The sequence below is a fragment of the Gymnodraco acuticeps genome, unplaced genomic scaffold (assembly GCF_902827175.1).
Source record: "Gymnodraco acuticeps unplaced genomic scaffold, fGymAcu1.1, whole genome shotgun sequence".
Taxonomy (NCBI): domain Eukaryota; kingdom Metazoa; phylum Chordata; class Actinopteri; order Perciformes; family Bathydraconidae; genus Gymnodraco; species Gymnodraco acuticeps.
Window position 1 is genome coordinate 1 of NW_022989941.1, and position 16,672 is coordinate 16,672.

The 16,672-nt window shown below is 42.7% G+C and overlaps 1 protein-coding gene across 3 annotated transcripts in view; it reads right to left on the bottom strand.

The window, feature by feature from the left end:
• Positions 1 to 13: 13 nt before the first annotated feature.
• LOC117542428 (protein MTSS 1-like) overlaps positions 14 to 16,672 on the bottom strand; it is a 114,467-nt gene continuing 97,808 nt past the window's right edge. The window contains exons 5-12 of one of the 3 annotated variants that reach the window (XM_034210085.1): positions 15,099 to 15,190; positions 14,889 to 14,963; positions 13,526 to 13,537; positions 6,346 to 6,511; positions 4,098 to 4,197; positions 3,175 to 3,272; positions 2,397 to 2,622; positions 14 to 738 (exon numbers count right to left, since the gene is read on the bottom strand). In XM_034210085.1, coding sequence (XP_034065976.1) covers positions 601 to 738; positions 2,397 to 2,622; positions 3,175 to 3,272; positions 4,098 to 4,197; positions 6,346 to 6,511; positions 13,526 to 13,537; positions 14,889 to 14,963; positions 15,099 to 15,190 — 907 coding nt within the window. In that variant the 3' untranslated portion in view covers positions 14 to 600. Of the gene's footprint in view, positions 739 to 2,396; positions 2,623 to 3,174; positions 3,273 to 4,097; positions 4,208 to 6,345; positions 6,512 to 13,525; positions 13,538 to 14,888; positions 14,964 to 15,098; positions 15,191 to 16,672 lie in introns of those variants that run through there. The other 2 variants (XR_004568436.1, XR_004568437.1) reach the window with 2 other exon arrangements.

Consider the following 16,672-nt stretch of genomic DNA (forward strand, 5'->3'; position numbering starts at 1 on the left):
GAGGGCAGCGTGATGGTCAAAACCATTTGACAACTGAAGGGGGGGATGAGGAAGAGGAAGAGACACAATGCACAAATTAAAAAGGTGAGGGTGAGGACTGTTGAGGATGTGAAAACATGAAGAGGAGGTTCCACATGGAGCAGGTCTGGTTCAGAGATCTGTTGCAGATGTATGTCAGCCTCTGCTAAGGCTAACAGGCAGACATGATCAGCTCTCAGGACCAATCTTCATAACTGACTGTTCCCACAATCCAAACTGAACATGGGGACTCTGTTACTCTGCTTTGAAGTCTGTTTTCATTCTGTGTTCTTCTGATTGTTTATTCTTTCATTTTTACTTCAGGTTATTCTATTTACCAAACAACGTTATGTCAAATGTTGAATGACGTGTCAGGAGACTACTAAATCTGACACGCCTCATTTTCAAGAACCTCTTCATCCAAATGCATAATAATAAGTGGATCTGATCAAATGTGTGATATACTGAATGGAGGTTCAACAGGCAGAGGCTTCTGCTGTTATACAAACAGTCAACATCATTGTAATAACCCTGATGCTCCATGTGACACCTTCACACACACAACTACAGACCTAACACACCTTAGCAAAGTGTGTGTGTGTGTGAGTGTGTGTGTGTGTGTATATATGGGTGTGTTTTCAGATGTTCACCTCTTGGTTGTGTGAGGGTGAGGAAGAGGAGGAAGAGGAAGGGCTCCTCAGATAAAGCAGAGACACAGGACTGTAGCAGAGCCATGCAACACACACACACACACACACACACACACACACACACACACACACACACACACACACACACACACACACACACACACACACACACACACACACACACACACACACACACACACACACACACACACACACACACACACACACACACACACACACACACACACAGAGAGAAAGGCCAAGAAAAACAAATAGACAGAAACAGAGAGAAACAGAAACATGATGCAGGTTAGTCATAAAAAGAGAATCTCAAAGTCAGCAGAATAATTAGCTCGTGAAATGAAACAACCAATCAGCTGTAGCAGCACACACAGGAAGAAGAAGACTTTCAGAATCATCATTAACAACAGAACAACGTGTCTCCGGTACGTCCACACAGCGGCTTTGGAAAAAGCTTGCCGGCGGGCGTGTCTGAAGCTCGACCAACAACCAATCACATGAATCTCCCGCCCCTGACACACAAGCAGCGGTTTGATTGGCTAGAGCTTGTACTGGCATATGATTTGATTGGCTGACGCTTCTACCGAAAGCTTCAGAAGATTCAAAAGTTGAACATTGCTCAACTTTTGAATCCTGGAAATCTTCGCTTTGCTTCCCACAATGCAGTTCGGCGAAAAGTGAGACAACGTGACGTCACCCCATTCAAAGTGAATGGGCAGAAGCGTTGGAAGATTTTTTTAACGCTGCTGTGTGGACGGGCCGTTAGTGTCAGAGAGGTTTGACAAATGCATACAAAATGCATTAGATATATATAATCCAACAAAAATCTTGCTGCATCCAAAAAGAAAACATACATTGATGTATAAGAACAACCAGAAAAATATAGTCCACTGGAGTAACTGTGTTCCTTTTGTAAAAATGTATTTTGTTTAATTATTAGGGATAAAGCTACTTTTACTCCTAATAAATGTGCATGGTTGACGGAACAGGTAAAACAAGACAAAACTAAGGAGGTAGTATCCAGGTGGGAAAGTGTTTGGAGACAGCTGTATACCAGTTCAAGTGTACAAATTAAATATATGTTATTTTGTTAAAATTGGGTGAACTTAGTTTGTCTCTTATTGGATTGTTTTACAATTCAAAACGTATTACTGCCAATTGAAGGCTTACATGGAATATTCTTAGTATTCATTTTGAATCCAAACATAAGCTAAACCTGCAATAACCTTGATTTAGACTACATCCCTGTTAGTTCAATCCAAATAAACAAGTCCACCTGTATGTGAGATCACCCTACTATGACAACAGAGAAGCAAAGGAGAGGGAGAAGGGGGAGTCGGCTCAGACAGGGTTATAGGAGGTTGCATGCAACATATACACACACAGGCAAAGCACATACACAGATCAGTTGTGTGCTATAAGCTTCTGACACACACACACACACACACACACACACACACACACCACACACACACACACACACACACACACACACACACACACACACACACACACACACACACACACACACACACACACACACACACACACACACACACACACACACACACACACACACACACACACACACACACACACACACACACACACACACGAGCTGAAGCCTTCACCTAATGATCATATAGTGTCCTAGCAACCTGGCTGAAGAACAGTATGTTTCAGTAAGATGGTGAACTCTGTCCTCACCTGGGAGCCGTCCGGGGGCATGGGTGAGGGGGACTTGGACTGGAAGGCGTCCTGGGAGATGAAGCCGGAGTCGTGGGAGGAGACCGAGGAGAGGCGGGCGGGGGCCTGCTGGGGGAGCACCGAGGAGGAGGAGGAGGAGGAGGCACGGTAACGGAAGTGGGAGGTGGGGGAGTGGCAGTGGGAGCCGCTGGAGCGAGAGTCGCTGCTGTTCACACTGTTCAGGCTGCTGCAGGGGGAGAGGGGGGTTACTGAGAAGCTGTTTGTGAAAAAAACACTATCTTCATTTCAAATGGTGCCATCATTTAGTGCACAAATCTTTGCATGTCACTATCACCATCATTTGAACATTTGCGCTTTATCTTATTTATGTTCATATTTTATTCATTTTGTTCTTATTCTATGTTTCTTGTAAGTACTTCTTGTAAATGTGTTTATTTCCTGATTTTCAACATAACTGCCTTTATTTGTTGTAAATCAATTTATTTCAAGCACACATTTTCACTTCAAATTCATGGGTAAAATGCAGAGGCCAGATGTCACTGTGTGTGCTCTGTGCTCTGCACGTGTGACCATTACAGAGGGGTTCATCCCTCCCATTCTATCCATCTATCTTCTTTGAAATGTAAGTATTTAATGAACCAGAGAAATAACAGATTTCATGAGGTCCTAGTGAAGCTGCAGCTCCCCCTAGTGGCCACAGGGAGGCAGCAGAGAACAGATCAGATAATAAATCAGCTGGTTGAGATGATGGGCAGTTTCTGTGGCCATGGTTACCAACCTGCACATGCTGGACTTCCTGGATACAGTGGTGCTGGGTGAAGAGGGGGGGGTCTGGTAGGACCAGGTGCACTCAGAGCCCTTCAGGTCTAAGATCACCTGGAGGGACAGAGGGGAGGGTCAGGACAACTTCCATTTTTTTCCTTTGCCATTTATTTGTGTAGTTAACTAATACAACTGAGGCCGTTTTAGGCCATCAAAGAAAATTATTATTTTACTATTTGTAATTTAACTCCCCCCTAACAAAATGTGTAATGCATTGCCACCACCATACACACTTCATCTTCATGTAGTGTCAGCTGCCAGACTGTTTAAGATGTTAAGATTACAAAACTGATCCAGTGTTCAAGTTGCTCCAACTGGCTCAAAAGGTGCAAGTTCAATACTTACTTTTTTGGTGGATATATTTAGTTGTTTGTGGTTTATTGATGGCCTGTAAACAGGTGGACTTAAAAAAACAAAACTCAATTGAGTATATATTCCTGCATTTGACTTGCACCATTGTGTCTCATGTACTATTTATCAATTGTTTTCCTTGTATATCTTAAGTTTATTGTATGTTGCACGGTTTGATAAGATAAGCCTTGGATGATGCACATGTCAGTACAACCTTTGAATCCCATCTACAGTAGCTTTAGTTGTTCTCCCTGGGGTAGCTTAGCTGTACTTTCTCCCATTTTGTTGTACTTAGCTCCCCAACACTGACTACTATATACGTACACTATTTATACTATTGTAAAATATTGCACTGCTATTTTAGTGTCTTTTTGTTGTTCATTTTATTGCTATTATTACTACAATGTTGAGGATTCATAACCAAAGATTTGACTCACTTATACTTGAATAATTGAGATGAAACACTAAAGGAACCTTGGATGGATCCTGGGTCAGCAGATATGTAGGTTCTCAGGTGAGGAGGTGTACCTGCTCGCTGGAGGGGGGCAGCTTGTGGGGGTCCATGGTCAGAGCCTTCAGGTCGTCTGTGAGGGTCTGGAGGTGAGTGATCTCCCCCAAGCATGGACATCTCCCTCCTCCTGACCACACACACAGCAACCACGCTCAAACATGTACAACAAAACCTCCTCACTGCACTTTGTAACACAATCACCACCTGGAGTGGAGTGCACCAGCTGGGCGTAAACAAGTAGGGCTTAACTCTAACGTCGGGCTTAGCTACGTCCGACGTAGTGGATTCGAATTTACACCGAGTGCACCAAGCCTGACTAGTCTCGGGCGTAGCTGCGCCTGGTCTTAGATGTGCTTCCACGTGAATACACGCGAAACAGTAATTGTTGCCAAGCAACGCCATTTTACAGACTCAGAGGCACCGCAGAGAAGAGGGAATTCCCACACCCACAGCGTCCATTCGATGACTCAAGGGGGAATCCCAAATGGCCACACCCCGAAAGAGAAAGAGGGATTTGTCAGAGCCACAGCGGGAACTGACGGAGAAATAAATCGTTCGTGTGGAGGTGGAGGAGACCGTCAAATTGAGAGCGGAACACGAAACATTTTAGCTGGAGAAGGAGAAATTGAGACTCTTCTTAATGCCCTTTCATTGTTAAACATGTAAACAAAGACGCCCTAGGCCATCGTTAATATCCTTCTTGCCTGTTTACGTTACTATGGATCAGTGGCGGCGCCAGAGATTTTCTCTAGGGGGTGCTGTGGGGTAGCTTGCTCAAACATTAAGGGTTTCCCATTAATGCACCAGCGCTACAGTTGAATTTTCTACTGCAACACTCCCCACACGCACACACAGTGTACCCGCGACTGTTACAATGAAGGCTCGGTAATCAGCTCACGGCATATAGGTGTAAGCAGGGGTAAAGTGCTATTTTTTACAAGTGGGGGGTGGACCTCACCTCCTCTAGGAGGGTCCTCACCTTCTCTAGTGGGGTCTTTTTTTTAAAATATTGAAGTTAAAAGCATCAATCTGGTGCACTTCGAGAGCAAAATGAAGAGATCTATGGATATACTGTATCTCTCAACATACATATGAAACAGAACTGTAAACAGATTTTCTATTTCTTTATAGATATTTTACAAATCACTCCCCCTTTTAAAACAACCGTTTGAGACCCACTGAGATAACTAGACCTAAAGTTAACTATCTAAACACTGAGAGTCCTTTACTTCACTTGAGCTGAGGTTACCTGAGACTCTCCGTCTGACAGGAGAGAGTTCTCCCTCCACCTTGTTGTTGAAAAAGCTCCTTATATCCGTTAGCTTGGGCTAGCTAGCACCAGATGCTAACCACAACGATCTCCGGTAGATACCCACCGGTGCGCGAGCTCTCTCTCTCGCTCGCTTGCGCACGCACCACAAAATGGCTCGTGCCACCACACACACACACACAGAGCAGAGCTTGAATGAACACAGAGACCCTACTACTACTAGGCTACTTGTACTCACAGGCCTATTATGTGCAGAATCCCTCTCGCTTTCAGTTGGTTTTGATTGAGTGTCCACATGTGGACGTTTAAGGACTAAAAACGATCCATTTGTCACTTGCTGTTAGCAAATAATGTGGGGCTCCAGCTAACAGGAAGTCACTCAAGTGTCACAAAGTAATTTAGCCTATGGGTAGGTCAAAAATCTAATGGGTGCTGGTCATTGGGCCTAATCATATCACCTGTGTTGGCTTTATGTTTTTGGTCAACATTTGTTTGTTTCACATTTGCATTGATGTAATCAATAATGTTTCTGATTTAATTTAATAAAATAATAATAATAATTTTCAAAAAAAACAAAAAACAAAATAATTTCTTGGGGGTGCTTTGGCAATCCTGGGGGGTGCTTCAGCACCCCCTAGCTCCCCCCTGACGCCGCCCTGCTATGGATACTAGTCTGTCTTTCCGATTTACGCCTGCTCCATACTAGGCGTAAAAGTTACAACACCCGGGCGCAACGCATACAGGGCTTAAGTCTAAGTGGTGCACTAGTCATAACTTTAGTTTGGTCTTAACCTTCGGTTCTACGTCGGACGTAGAGTTACGCCCAGCTTACGCCCAGCTGGTGCACTCCACTCCTGGGTCTTTAGCATGCAGGCTTTTTATAGAAGTATACATTTCTGTTGATCAGTTACTTTCTACAGTCAGAGTCTATTTTTTTGTGGTGTGTGTGTGTGTGTGTGTGTGTGTGTGTGTGTGTGTGTGTGTGTGTGTGTGACTGACTGACCACCACAGGCTTCAGCATGGTGACGAAGCAGCAGAAGCGGCTCCTCTCCTCCACCAGCGCCTTCCTCACCGCCTGCTTCTCCGTTTCCTCCAGCAGCAGGTACTTATCATTCACTTCCTGCATGGCGCTGTCCAGCTGAGGCTGGAGGTCCCCGCGGCCTACACACACACACACACACACACACACACACACACACACACCACACACACACACACACACACACACACACTACACCACACACCACACACACACACACACACACACACACCACACACACACACACACACACTTATAAATAAATACATAACAACGCTAAATAAGTGAAAAGCTGTTGCTGCAAAAAAAAGCAGAACATTAGGAAGTGTGGGAAGAGCTTTCGAAGTGTCTGAAACAATTTTCTCGAAACATTATTCAATTAAAAACCATGTTACTTATTAATTTCTAATCTAATCGGATACATTTCAGCTTTACTGACATGATAATAATAAATAATAATTAATTTAATTTATACAGGGCGCCTTTCAAGGCTCTCAAGGGTTGCCGTACAAACACATAAAAAACAAGATACACAATACAACACCAGCATAAGAAACATAAAACAAGACATGCAGTATATTTTGATGATGTCCGATATTTTCAGGTCAAAGGAAAGTGACGTTTAAAGGCCCTAGTGATGAATGCATAACAGCAGTCAATGACCAGGGAAAGGTCTTCTTCACTGACAAGGATTTGGCATTAATGGCTGAACATACTCTATGTATAATGGTAAAATAAATATAATGTAGTGCACTACATCATTATCCAGGTATTAGAGGTGAGTGAGCAAGACAGAACAAGAAATAGAGAGCATGAAATCATATCTTCATTTTACTTCCATTAAACAGGACTTTATTTTCATAAGGAGCAGCAAACCCTGAACCTCTTCAAAACAATAGTTAGAGCCTCCCTCAAACCTCAAAAGCCTATTACAATTCAGGGTAACAACCAGCCGCTGACATCCAGCTAACACTCCACATTATTCCATTTTGTGAGCTTTCAGAGTGTTAAGAAAGAGGATCTTATTTATTTATTTATTAAATGATCACCTCCAGTGGAACTGCATGGACATCGTTTCCACATTTGTCCAACAAATCTCACACATTTTTTCATAAAAGAGTGAACAGTTAACGCAATTCCACAGAGCCAAAAGCCGCTTTTCACACCAAGTACTTTTGGCCGTAATTAGTGCCAGCACTTAGTGCCGGCACTTAGTAACCAGCCCATGGAACTAAGTACAGATCGCATTCACACCGGATAAGTTCCCTGAGGGAAGATTACGCAAATGAGCCGCTGACGTTCACTTCTTCTGCTTTGGGTTTACTGCAAAACCACTTCACGGCGTATACTGCCACCCGAAGTCCCCGGCCGGAAGTCCCCGGAGTTGGGGACTGGCTGGGAGTCCCAGGCAAGCTGCTACTGAGGCCTTTCCGAGTAAATCGCCAGAACGCCGACACCGTCCTCATCTCCACCGCTCCCATGTTTTCTTTTGTGTTGCCATAGAGTATATTCTCTCTCCGTTGGTGCGCAGGGCTAATGCTAATGCTAATAATGCTAATGCCAGCAATTACAATGGCGGCTTCACAAAACTTTTCAGAGTTTTACGGGGCGTGGTTTGCAATCGCCAGCCATAGACATTGGTACTTTTTCTCCCCAGGATAGTTACCACCTCTCTAGCAGCACTAAAAATAGCCGCGTTCACACCGGAGCACTTTCCCCGTACTTTTCGTCGTTAGTTCCATTAGTACCCCTTACACCAAAAAGAGTACTTAGTGCCGGGAACTTTTACCCCCATTTTTAGTGCCTGCTGAGAGATGGTACTTTCCTGGGGGAAAAAAGTGCCCCAGTTCTGATTGGCTGGGCGAATTGCAAACCACGCCCCGTAAAACTCTGAAATGTTTTGTAGAGCCTCCATTTTATTATCCTCGCATTAGCATTATTAGCATTCGCCCAGCGCACAAACGCAGAGAGACTAACTTATGGCAACACAAAATAAAACATGGGAGCGGTGGAGATGAGGAGGTGTCGGCGTTCTGGCGATTTACTCGGAAGGCTTCAGTAGAAGCTGCTGGGAGTCCCAGCAGCTTCTACTGAAGCCAGTCCCCAACTGCGGGGACTTCTGGCCGGGGACTTTGGGCGGCAGTATACGCCGTGAAGTGGTTTGCGGCCTGCCAGTAAACCCAAAGCAGAAGAAGACGAAGTGAACGTCAGCGGCTCATTTGCGTAATCTTCCCTCAGGGACTTATTCCGGTGTGAACGTGATCTGCACTAAGTGCCCTGGGGTAATAAGTGCCGGGACACTAAGTACGGCAAAGTACTTGGTGTGAACGTGGCTATTGGGGGTAAAAGTTCTCGGAACTAAGTACTCTTTTTGGTGTGAACGCAAAATTCCAGGCACTAACGGAACTGAACGGGAAAAGTACGGGTAAAAGGACTCCGGTGTGAACGCGCCTAAAGTGCCACTTTTATTGCCGTTTCTCCAACCACGTCACATTTGGAGAAGCTATAAAATAAATCAACTAATCATTTAAGCAACTGTCGACTTCTTTATTGTTCTTACGAGGGTTTCGGGGAGAATTTCCTCTCTAAGACGATCATTTGGTAATCCCATCGTCTGTTCTTTACAGACATAAACATGTAATTAAAGATCTTTATTTCTCCAGTAACATCCGAGGCTTCTGTGGTCGGCCTGAGCGCAGCGGCTCAGCCGAGGGCTTCAGAGATACAGAGAGGGAAGAGAGGGCTGAGAGATCCTTCAACACACGGGGAATTCATTACTGGTTTAAAGAAAGACAAAAAACAGCGTTGCCATTGTGAGAAAGACAATAAGAAAAAGGAGGAATGTGGAAGTGCAGAGTGGCTGGAAAGATGCAGATATCATGGTCTGAAGTTCAGTTGACTTCCATCACAGCAAAGTGTGAGTCACACAGAGGCCACAACATGTACAACTACTACGACTCCAACAACTATTAAAGAGTCCCTGTTATGCTTTATGGGGTGTCCTCCTTTCCTGTAGTGGTCTTGTATGTTTTTCTGCATGAAAATGGCCTGCGAAGGCTAAAATCCCTGTGTTCCCTCCCACACACTCATCCACTGTCTGAAATGCCTCCTTTGTTTACCTCAATAACATTATGACATCACTATGTAACGCTAGGCTTCTATTGGCTAGTGCTCCAACACATTGTACTTGATAGGCTAATGGGCGGGACATCTCTAAGTGGTTGACCAATCACAACAGAGCTACAATCAGAGCAGACTGGTTTCAGACAGAGGGTGAAAAGAGGTGCTGCAGCACAGGCAGTATGAGAATGAGAAAGAGCTTTTTGAACATTAGAGCATGGAGACATGTCACAGTAGAGACACTACATACTGATATACACCTGCAGAATATGTCCTCTTCAACAAAAATGCTAAAACAAATGGTTCGCCATATGGCTCGAACTGCAGACAGCCAACCAAAAATATCTGACCAGCCAGAAATCCACCAGACTGTCCATCAGTCAGATTGTTAATTGTTCAGGAAACTAATCAGGCATCAGGACCCACTAAATGTCATGTGGCACTGAATCTGAGTTAAAATCCAATCCATACTGTGTGTGTACTCTGTGTAGCTTCATTTTTTTAGACCAACTTAGTTAATTGAATTTGAATATTGTGTCCCACGCTCCACGCTGATCATTGAACATTAATACAACAGAGATATTTTTCCTGTTTAAGGTCTTTGTCAAGGACACTTGTGCATATAAAGAAATGATCAGACTCAATTATATGTTTATTTACTGTCAATACAAGGCCAACAAATCAACAGTCAATGGGAACATTAGACTTCTCTAGTTTGTACTGCAATTACAGAAAAGCAGTTTCTTGTTTACAAATACGATCACTGCAGAAGCCAACTGGGGTACTTAATAATGAATAATCTTGATAATTATCTTTGACATCATTCAGACAGATGGCAAAGGGAACTCCTCCCTCCATCACTCTCCATCTCATTCATTCCCTTCATTTTAAACTTAATCCCTCTCTCATTATATTGATTTCATTCCAACATTTCCCTCTTTGAAATCTCTTTTTCCTTCGTAACATTCATTCCACTGCAGAAGGGAGTTTCCTATCGTGCAGTAAATAACAGTCTGGAAAGGCCCCGACGACCAAAGCAGACTTGACCACATCTGAGGTTCCTCTGGGGTCAATCCTGGGCCCTGTTGTTTGTCTTAAGGCTCAATTCAAAGCTGGAAGCCATCGAGTTATTTGTCGGCTGGAACAACAGGCTCTTGTTTCCACTCATAATACTCGTTTTAGTTCGAGTGAATCAGACTGGAACTACTTGTTCTAGAAGCAGAGGACTCATTGGCTGTTTATTTGTGGTTCTGTGCAGCTCAGTGTGTAGAGCAAAGTAATAACACTGTCATAGAGGGCCTGATCCCGTCGAGCTGTCAGACACTCTTAATGTGATGCATACACGTGACAAATTGTAGGCTAATTTCAGCAAACATTTGTTCTGTGTGGGAACATGATAACTACCCTACTGTGTGTGATCAACCAAGGGGCCCCCAATCTGGAGTGGAAAGTGAAGTGCCTTTAAGACTGCATTCTCTTAATAGCAAGCAGGGGGCGCCTTCACTGCACACACTCTTCCCACTCTCTGTCCAAAACTATCACTTCAGGCTCCAAAAAAGCCAAGATGGCAAACAAGGATGTTAGCAATGATAAGCTAATTAGCAGTAAACCCAAATCACAGTTGAGGAATAGAAACGTTGACGTGATGATTGTCCTGGATTTAACAATTCAGAGATCAAACAAAGCCACTACAATTCACCCTGTTTGGGGGACTGTGTGTGTGTAATGTATTCAATTTTACCGCAATCCATCCAATAGTTGTTGAGATATTTCCCTCTGAAACACATTTCTGAATAGACCAAAACTGACATTCCTAGAGCTGCTAGCAATAGCTAGAAAATAAACTATACAGGAACATCGCAAACTATATACTGTATACAGTGTGAGCTGCATAATGCTTTCAAAAATTAACAATTAAATGTGCCCTAACCAGCCGACTGTTTCACACTGAAGTGAACACGATCAACACGTCCTTCTCACATATCGATCCCAATGCAAGCAATCTTAGCTACCATTGAATGAGAATTGTTATCACAAATGTAAATCAATAATTCCTTTTGAAACTCAATGCAATATGTTTCAGTATTATTTTAGCCAAATTCAATGTATTAAATATTTAAGTGTTCAATAGGTTTTCCACAGAACATTATGTGAGCTCCCGTGTTTTTCCTCTTATCTGCACCTTAACATCACTGGCTATCTTCCGTGGTCATTTTAAACGGTTGATAGTTGAAACTATCAGTCAGCCACTGGACAGCCTGCGATGTACTTTGGGGTGGTTCATGATGTCCGTTTGAACTAGAAATTCAGGCTCATCTAGTTTATACTGTACGTTGGGACATTTCTCACATGTCACAGTCTGAATTCACATACTATGTGCACCCATACTTACATACATCAGCAGTATGTATAGTCCTTTGATTACGAACACAGACTGAGGTTTTCAGTGTTTTCTTGTATTATCTCATTGGTAGTCACATGTGTATTGATGTTATAGAAGCATTGTGTCTAAAGGACCTGAAAAAACATCTTAAAGGAGACATGTCATGACCATTTCCCCTGATCATAATTCCATTGTTGAGGTCTACTAGAATAGATTTATATTGGGTGCAATTTTCCAAACTCACATTGGTTTCTCATACAGCATCTCTGTAAAACTAACGTGTATTCACTGAAGATTCACTCTCTGCCTTTAACGGCTCGTTGTAGCTCCAATAGCTCCAGCCCCCACCCTCCCTGTGAGCACAGTGGTGCTCTGATTGGTCGGGACGTTGTGAATCAACGCTGAGCTCCGTGGAGGTGTTGTTTCCTTGTTTAGCGATACACAGCGAAACACAGCCAAACTCATCCTGAGCACACACAAAGTCACAGCCGAAGGTAAAACAATAAGTGTGGCTTGATATTGAGTAAGAAAAAGGTTGATAAACGCTGTGAGAATGGGTCTGCAGAGAGAATGGGTCTGCAGAGAGAATGTGGTCTGCAGAGAGAATTTCGCTGCGATCCCCAACTGTCTGTTATCAGCCTGCAGCCAGGGGAGGAGAAATCAGCAGAGCTGCCTGCACTGAGTGTGTGAGGAAGTCCCGTGGATTGGTTAATTTGGACCAATCAGCATGGTCATAGCTCTGGGCATGGCTACTGGGTGTTCAGACGTCACAATGTCCAGGAAGAGAAATCTCCAACGAGGCGTTTTGGGGAGGTCTTTTCTGTGTTAGAGTTTACTCGCTACAGGGTGTACTTTGAGGGTTTTTGACTCTGCAGACCCCGTTTACATGCATACAAATCTTCATAACACACAAGGGGGACGGGTGATAACCGGAACAGCATGACATGTCTCCTTTAAAGCATTTCTGTATGACATTCCTCGTTACTTATTGTCCAACAAAATAATACCACTATAGCTGTGACAAATATATTAATAACCAGGCTGTATCATGCTTTAAATATTCCATATTGTTGTATAGTTTGTGAGTTACCCAGCTGTGTTTTGTTGTGGTGGGATTGTGCCACATATATCATGTTTTACAAAACGAGCTGGGAAAATCCTTCTCTTTGAGCCTCAGCTCTTTGTTGTGTTCAGGCTTCGGTTATGTGAGTCACACAAACATCTAAACAACGTGGGAACATTTGTCAGCCGACCAAAGCAGGCTGGATAGGGATTTTGAAAGTGAGGGCGGCAGATGTGTTCTCTGACTTTCTGATAAACATCTAACAAACCATCACTTTCCGTCTTGTATTCACCATGATAATACATTTAATATCTGCTTACCTCCACCCGCCACATTTAAGCCAAAAACCATAGTGCTATATTAAAACCAAACTAGACTGAAAAGCTCAGGGGATTTTTTAAAAGGACAAAGAAGATACCATTATTAGCACTGGAAGCTGAGTATTTCCAAATAAAATCTGTAATGAAGGGTCATAGGTCACAGGGTCTTGACAAGAGACAATATTGTACCTGTGTCTTTACAATAATCATGCATAAAAGTAAAAAGCAAGGGAGTAGAAAAGCAGCTTACCAAATACATCAGCTGGACGGAGCAGTGCATGATGGGACAACCACAGGAAGGGAAGGAGGCACATTGTTGGAACAGGAAAAAAAATCATTAACTTTAAAATTATCACATATCTAGAGTGGGAAGAAAGTACTAGATTGTATCTTTTTACTTAAGTAAAAGTACTCATACAACAGTGTAAAATGTACTCTTTCCACTTAACTTATTAGGTATTTAAATGAAAGTACTTATGTGTCAAGAATCTAAATATGCTTTAAAGGTGCAGCTTGTCATCAGTAACGTTTAAACTGATGTGTGTAGAGAGACAGATTTGTATTTATATTTTGTCACATAAGTACTGTATCATGCTATTTTTAGGCAATAAAAAAATAAAAAGGGTTTTGGGAAGTGTTTTGATCAAGATACCAAACAGATCACCCATTCTAGCCATGCCTCATACCCCTCTATTTCTCTTCCTGTTACAAAAGTGCTAATTCTGGGTATAAGAGGGGGCGGAGCTTATGCCGGCTCATGCGGAACCTGGCAGATACTGTCTAAAATGCTGCGGTGATGAAACGCAAGGATTATTAGATCAAGGATTATTTCTGAAACAGTATGGAGCTCAAAGGCGTTCTCTCTTGAGGGTTTACCACAAGGTGAGTTCCTTTTTATTTCCTGCTTCTTCACACACATGCTCTCTCCAGTACAGGTTAGCTCTGAGTGTTAGCGATGCTTGCTAATGTAAACAAAGACTATTACGTCCAAAACACGTCGGGAATTGTTTCTGATACAGCGACATTTCTGATAGTGCCGTGGGTCCACCATCCGATATGACGTAATTTACGTCATATCGGCCGCAAATCTGGATCAGCTCCGTTGTACCCCCATTTTTAGAGATTTGCGCACGGAGGAAAAGAGAGAGGGTTTTATTTTCTGACACTTTGTGAGTTCCCCGACACACCGGGGACACATATTTATGTATAAAAGACATCAAAAAGTGCATTTTGCATGATAGGTCCCCTTTAAGTACTAAATGTTACGGATGTACTATGCACAATTGCCTGATTTAGAATCTTATTTATTTTAACGCAACTTTCTTTAAGAATCAATTCTGATTGGTCAATTATGACATTCTTCGGTCTATTTATATTAGCATCAAGTAAAGTAACCTCAAAATTATACTTAATTAGATTTCAACGCTGGTTCTCGTCATAATAATTTCAATACCACACATGATTAAATGATTCCACTATAATACTTCCACATGAATACCACTAATAATGTAACTATGACACACTCATAATAAAATCATTCCAATCCTTCCAACTCTTTCAAAAGAGTGATAATAATTGATCATAAGTGACCACAGACTAAAGAGATTGCAAACCTTTCTTAGCTTTCTTCTGCAGCTTCAGAGTGTCAGACGATCTCTTCTTGATCTCCTGACGGGCCTTCTTGTACTCTGTGGAGAAACACAAAAATAACAAAAGATATGTGTCAGATATTCACATAAATATATAAATAGTGAGGTTCAGAAACAACATCCAGACGTTGACACACATGACTAGGTGCATGGTGTCTGTCTGTGTTTTTCTACCTTTGGCGTGGTCTTTGTCCAGAGTGTTGGAAACTCTCTTCCACTCCTCCATCTGCTCCTGTAGAGGGTTGATCAGACAGTCCAGAAACACCCTGCGGAGACACACACACAGAAACACACACATCAGAGCTGTTCCCACAACATAAAGAAACCTCAAGGGTCAAGGTTTCACAACAGGCTTGAATTTATGTTATAAAAACTGATTTGTTGGTTTATTATGAATGTGCATTGCTGCTGAACATATTGTCATGTTTCTTGATTTCAGCGCATTGTAGCATGTGGAATTATATGTTTGACCAATGTAATCCTTTTCATCCAACTGATGTCATTAAAAACAAGAGATATGCACTTGCCAATGGTATGTTATGGCGCATTTCCACTGCAGCGGGTAGCCCCGTTTAAGCGTCCTTAACCGTCCTCAAGCGGCCAGGCCAGTTTTTGGTGGCCTTTCCATATAGCCTAGTACCGGCTAGCGGGTACTTTTTCCCTCTTTTTCCGGCCCCATTAAATCGTGGTTCTATCAGACCAGGGCCAGGGCTTGAACTAGTGACGTCAACACTCTCGACTGCTGATTGGTCAGAGAGAATCGTCACAAGATTCGCGCGCGCGAGTTCATCCCTAGCGTCGCATATATATTTAGAAGCAAGCTTGCAGCATTTTATAAACAGCATTTTGTAAACGGATGAGCTACAAAAATGGCTACGTCTAATAAGAAAAGCACACCGTGGTCGACCGAGGAGGTGACGACGTTCCTACATCTCATTGGGGATGATCAAATCCAGCGGGAGCTCGACGGAACAACTCGAAATGTGAACAAAAACAAAGCCGATCGCCCCGCCTACACTGCGTTGCTACCCCGGGTCCTAAACTGTAATAGAAATGCGCCACGGCCTCGGACGGCCAGCGAGGCAGCCCGAGGCCTGAGCGAGGACGCTTAGGGACGCTTAAACGGGGCTACCCCGTTGCAGTGGAAATGCGCCATTAGTGATGGAAAAGGCTAGCCATATTATTTAGAGCAGGGGTATTCAACTAAAATTCAGCGAGGTCCAGTTAGAGAAAATGTCCCCATGCAAAGGTCCGGAACATCAAAATGTCTAAGTTGCTTTATGAATTTGTGTGATATATATTGAAGTAGCTGTAGCTTTATCAACGTCTGCATGTAATCAACAACTGACTGCCAATCAAATAAAGAAAGCACAATTCAAAAACAACAATATTTATTGTCAATTAACATTGAACTATACAGATATACAGTAAAATACTGTGGCTATGTGTAATGTTCCTCTCGGGCTCTATTTAAAAATAAAATAGGAGAAAATAAATAAAATAGCTTTTGAAAATATGTGCATCTTAAAAGTGCTTAATTTTAGATAAATAAAATAAAGCAGCTTGAGTTTCCCTTTTTCTTTGTTAACCGTTTCACATCATGACTTAACAGTTTCAGACGATTATAGAACCATATCAGTCTTTACACATCATAACAATTGAACAGTTTTTAAAGTTTCTCTTTCTTTCCCTCTTATATTGCAGTCCCTCACTCACTTTTTTTTAATTCAGTGCGAGAATTGAGCTGG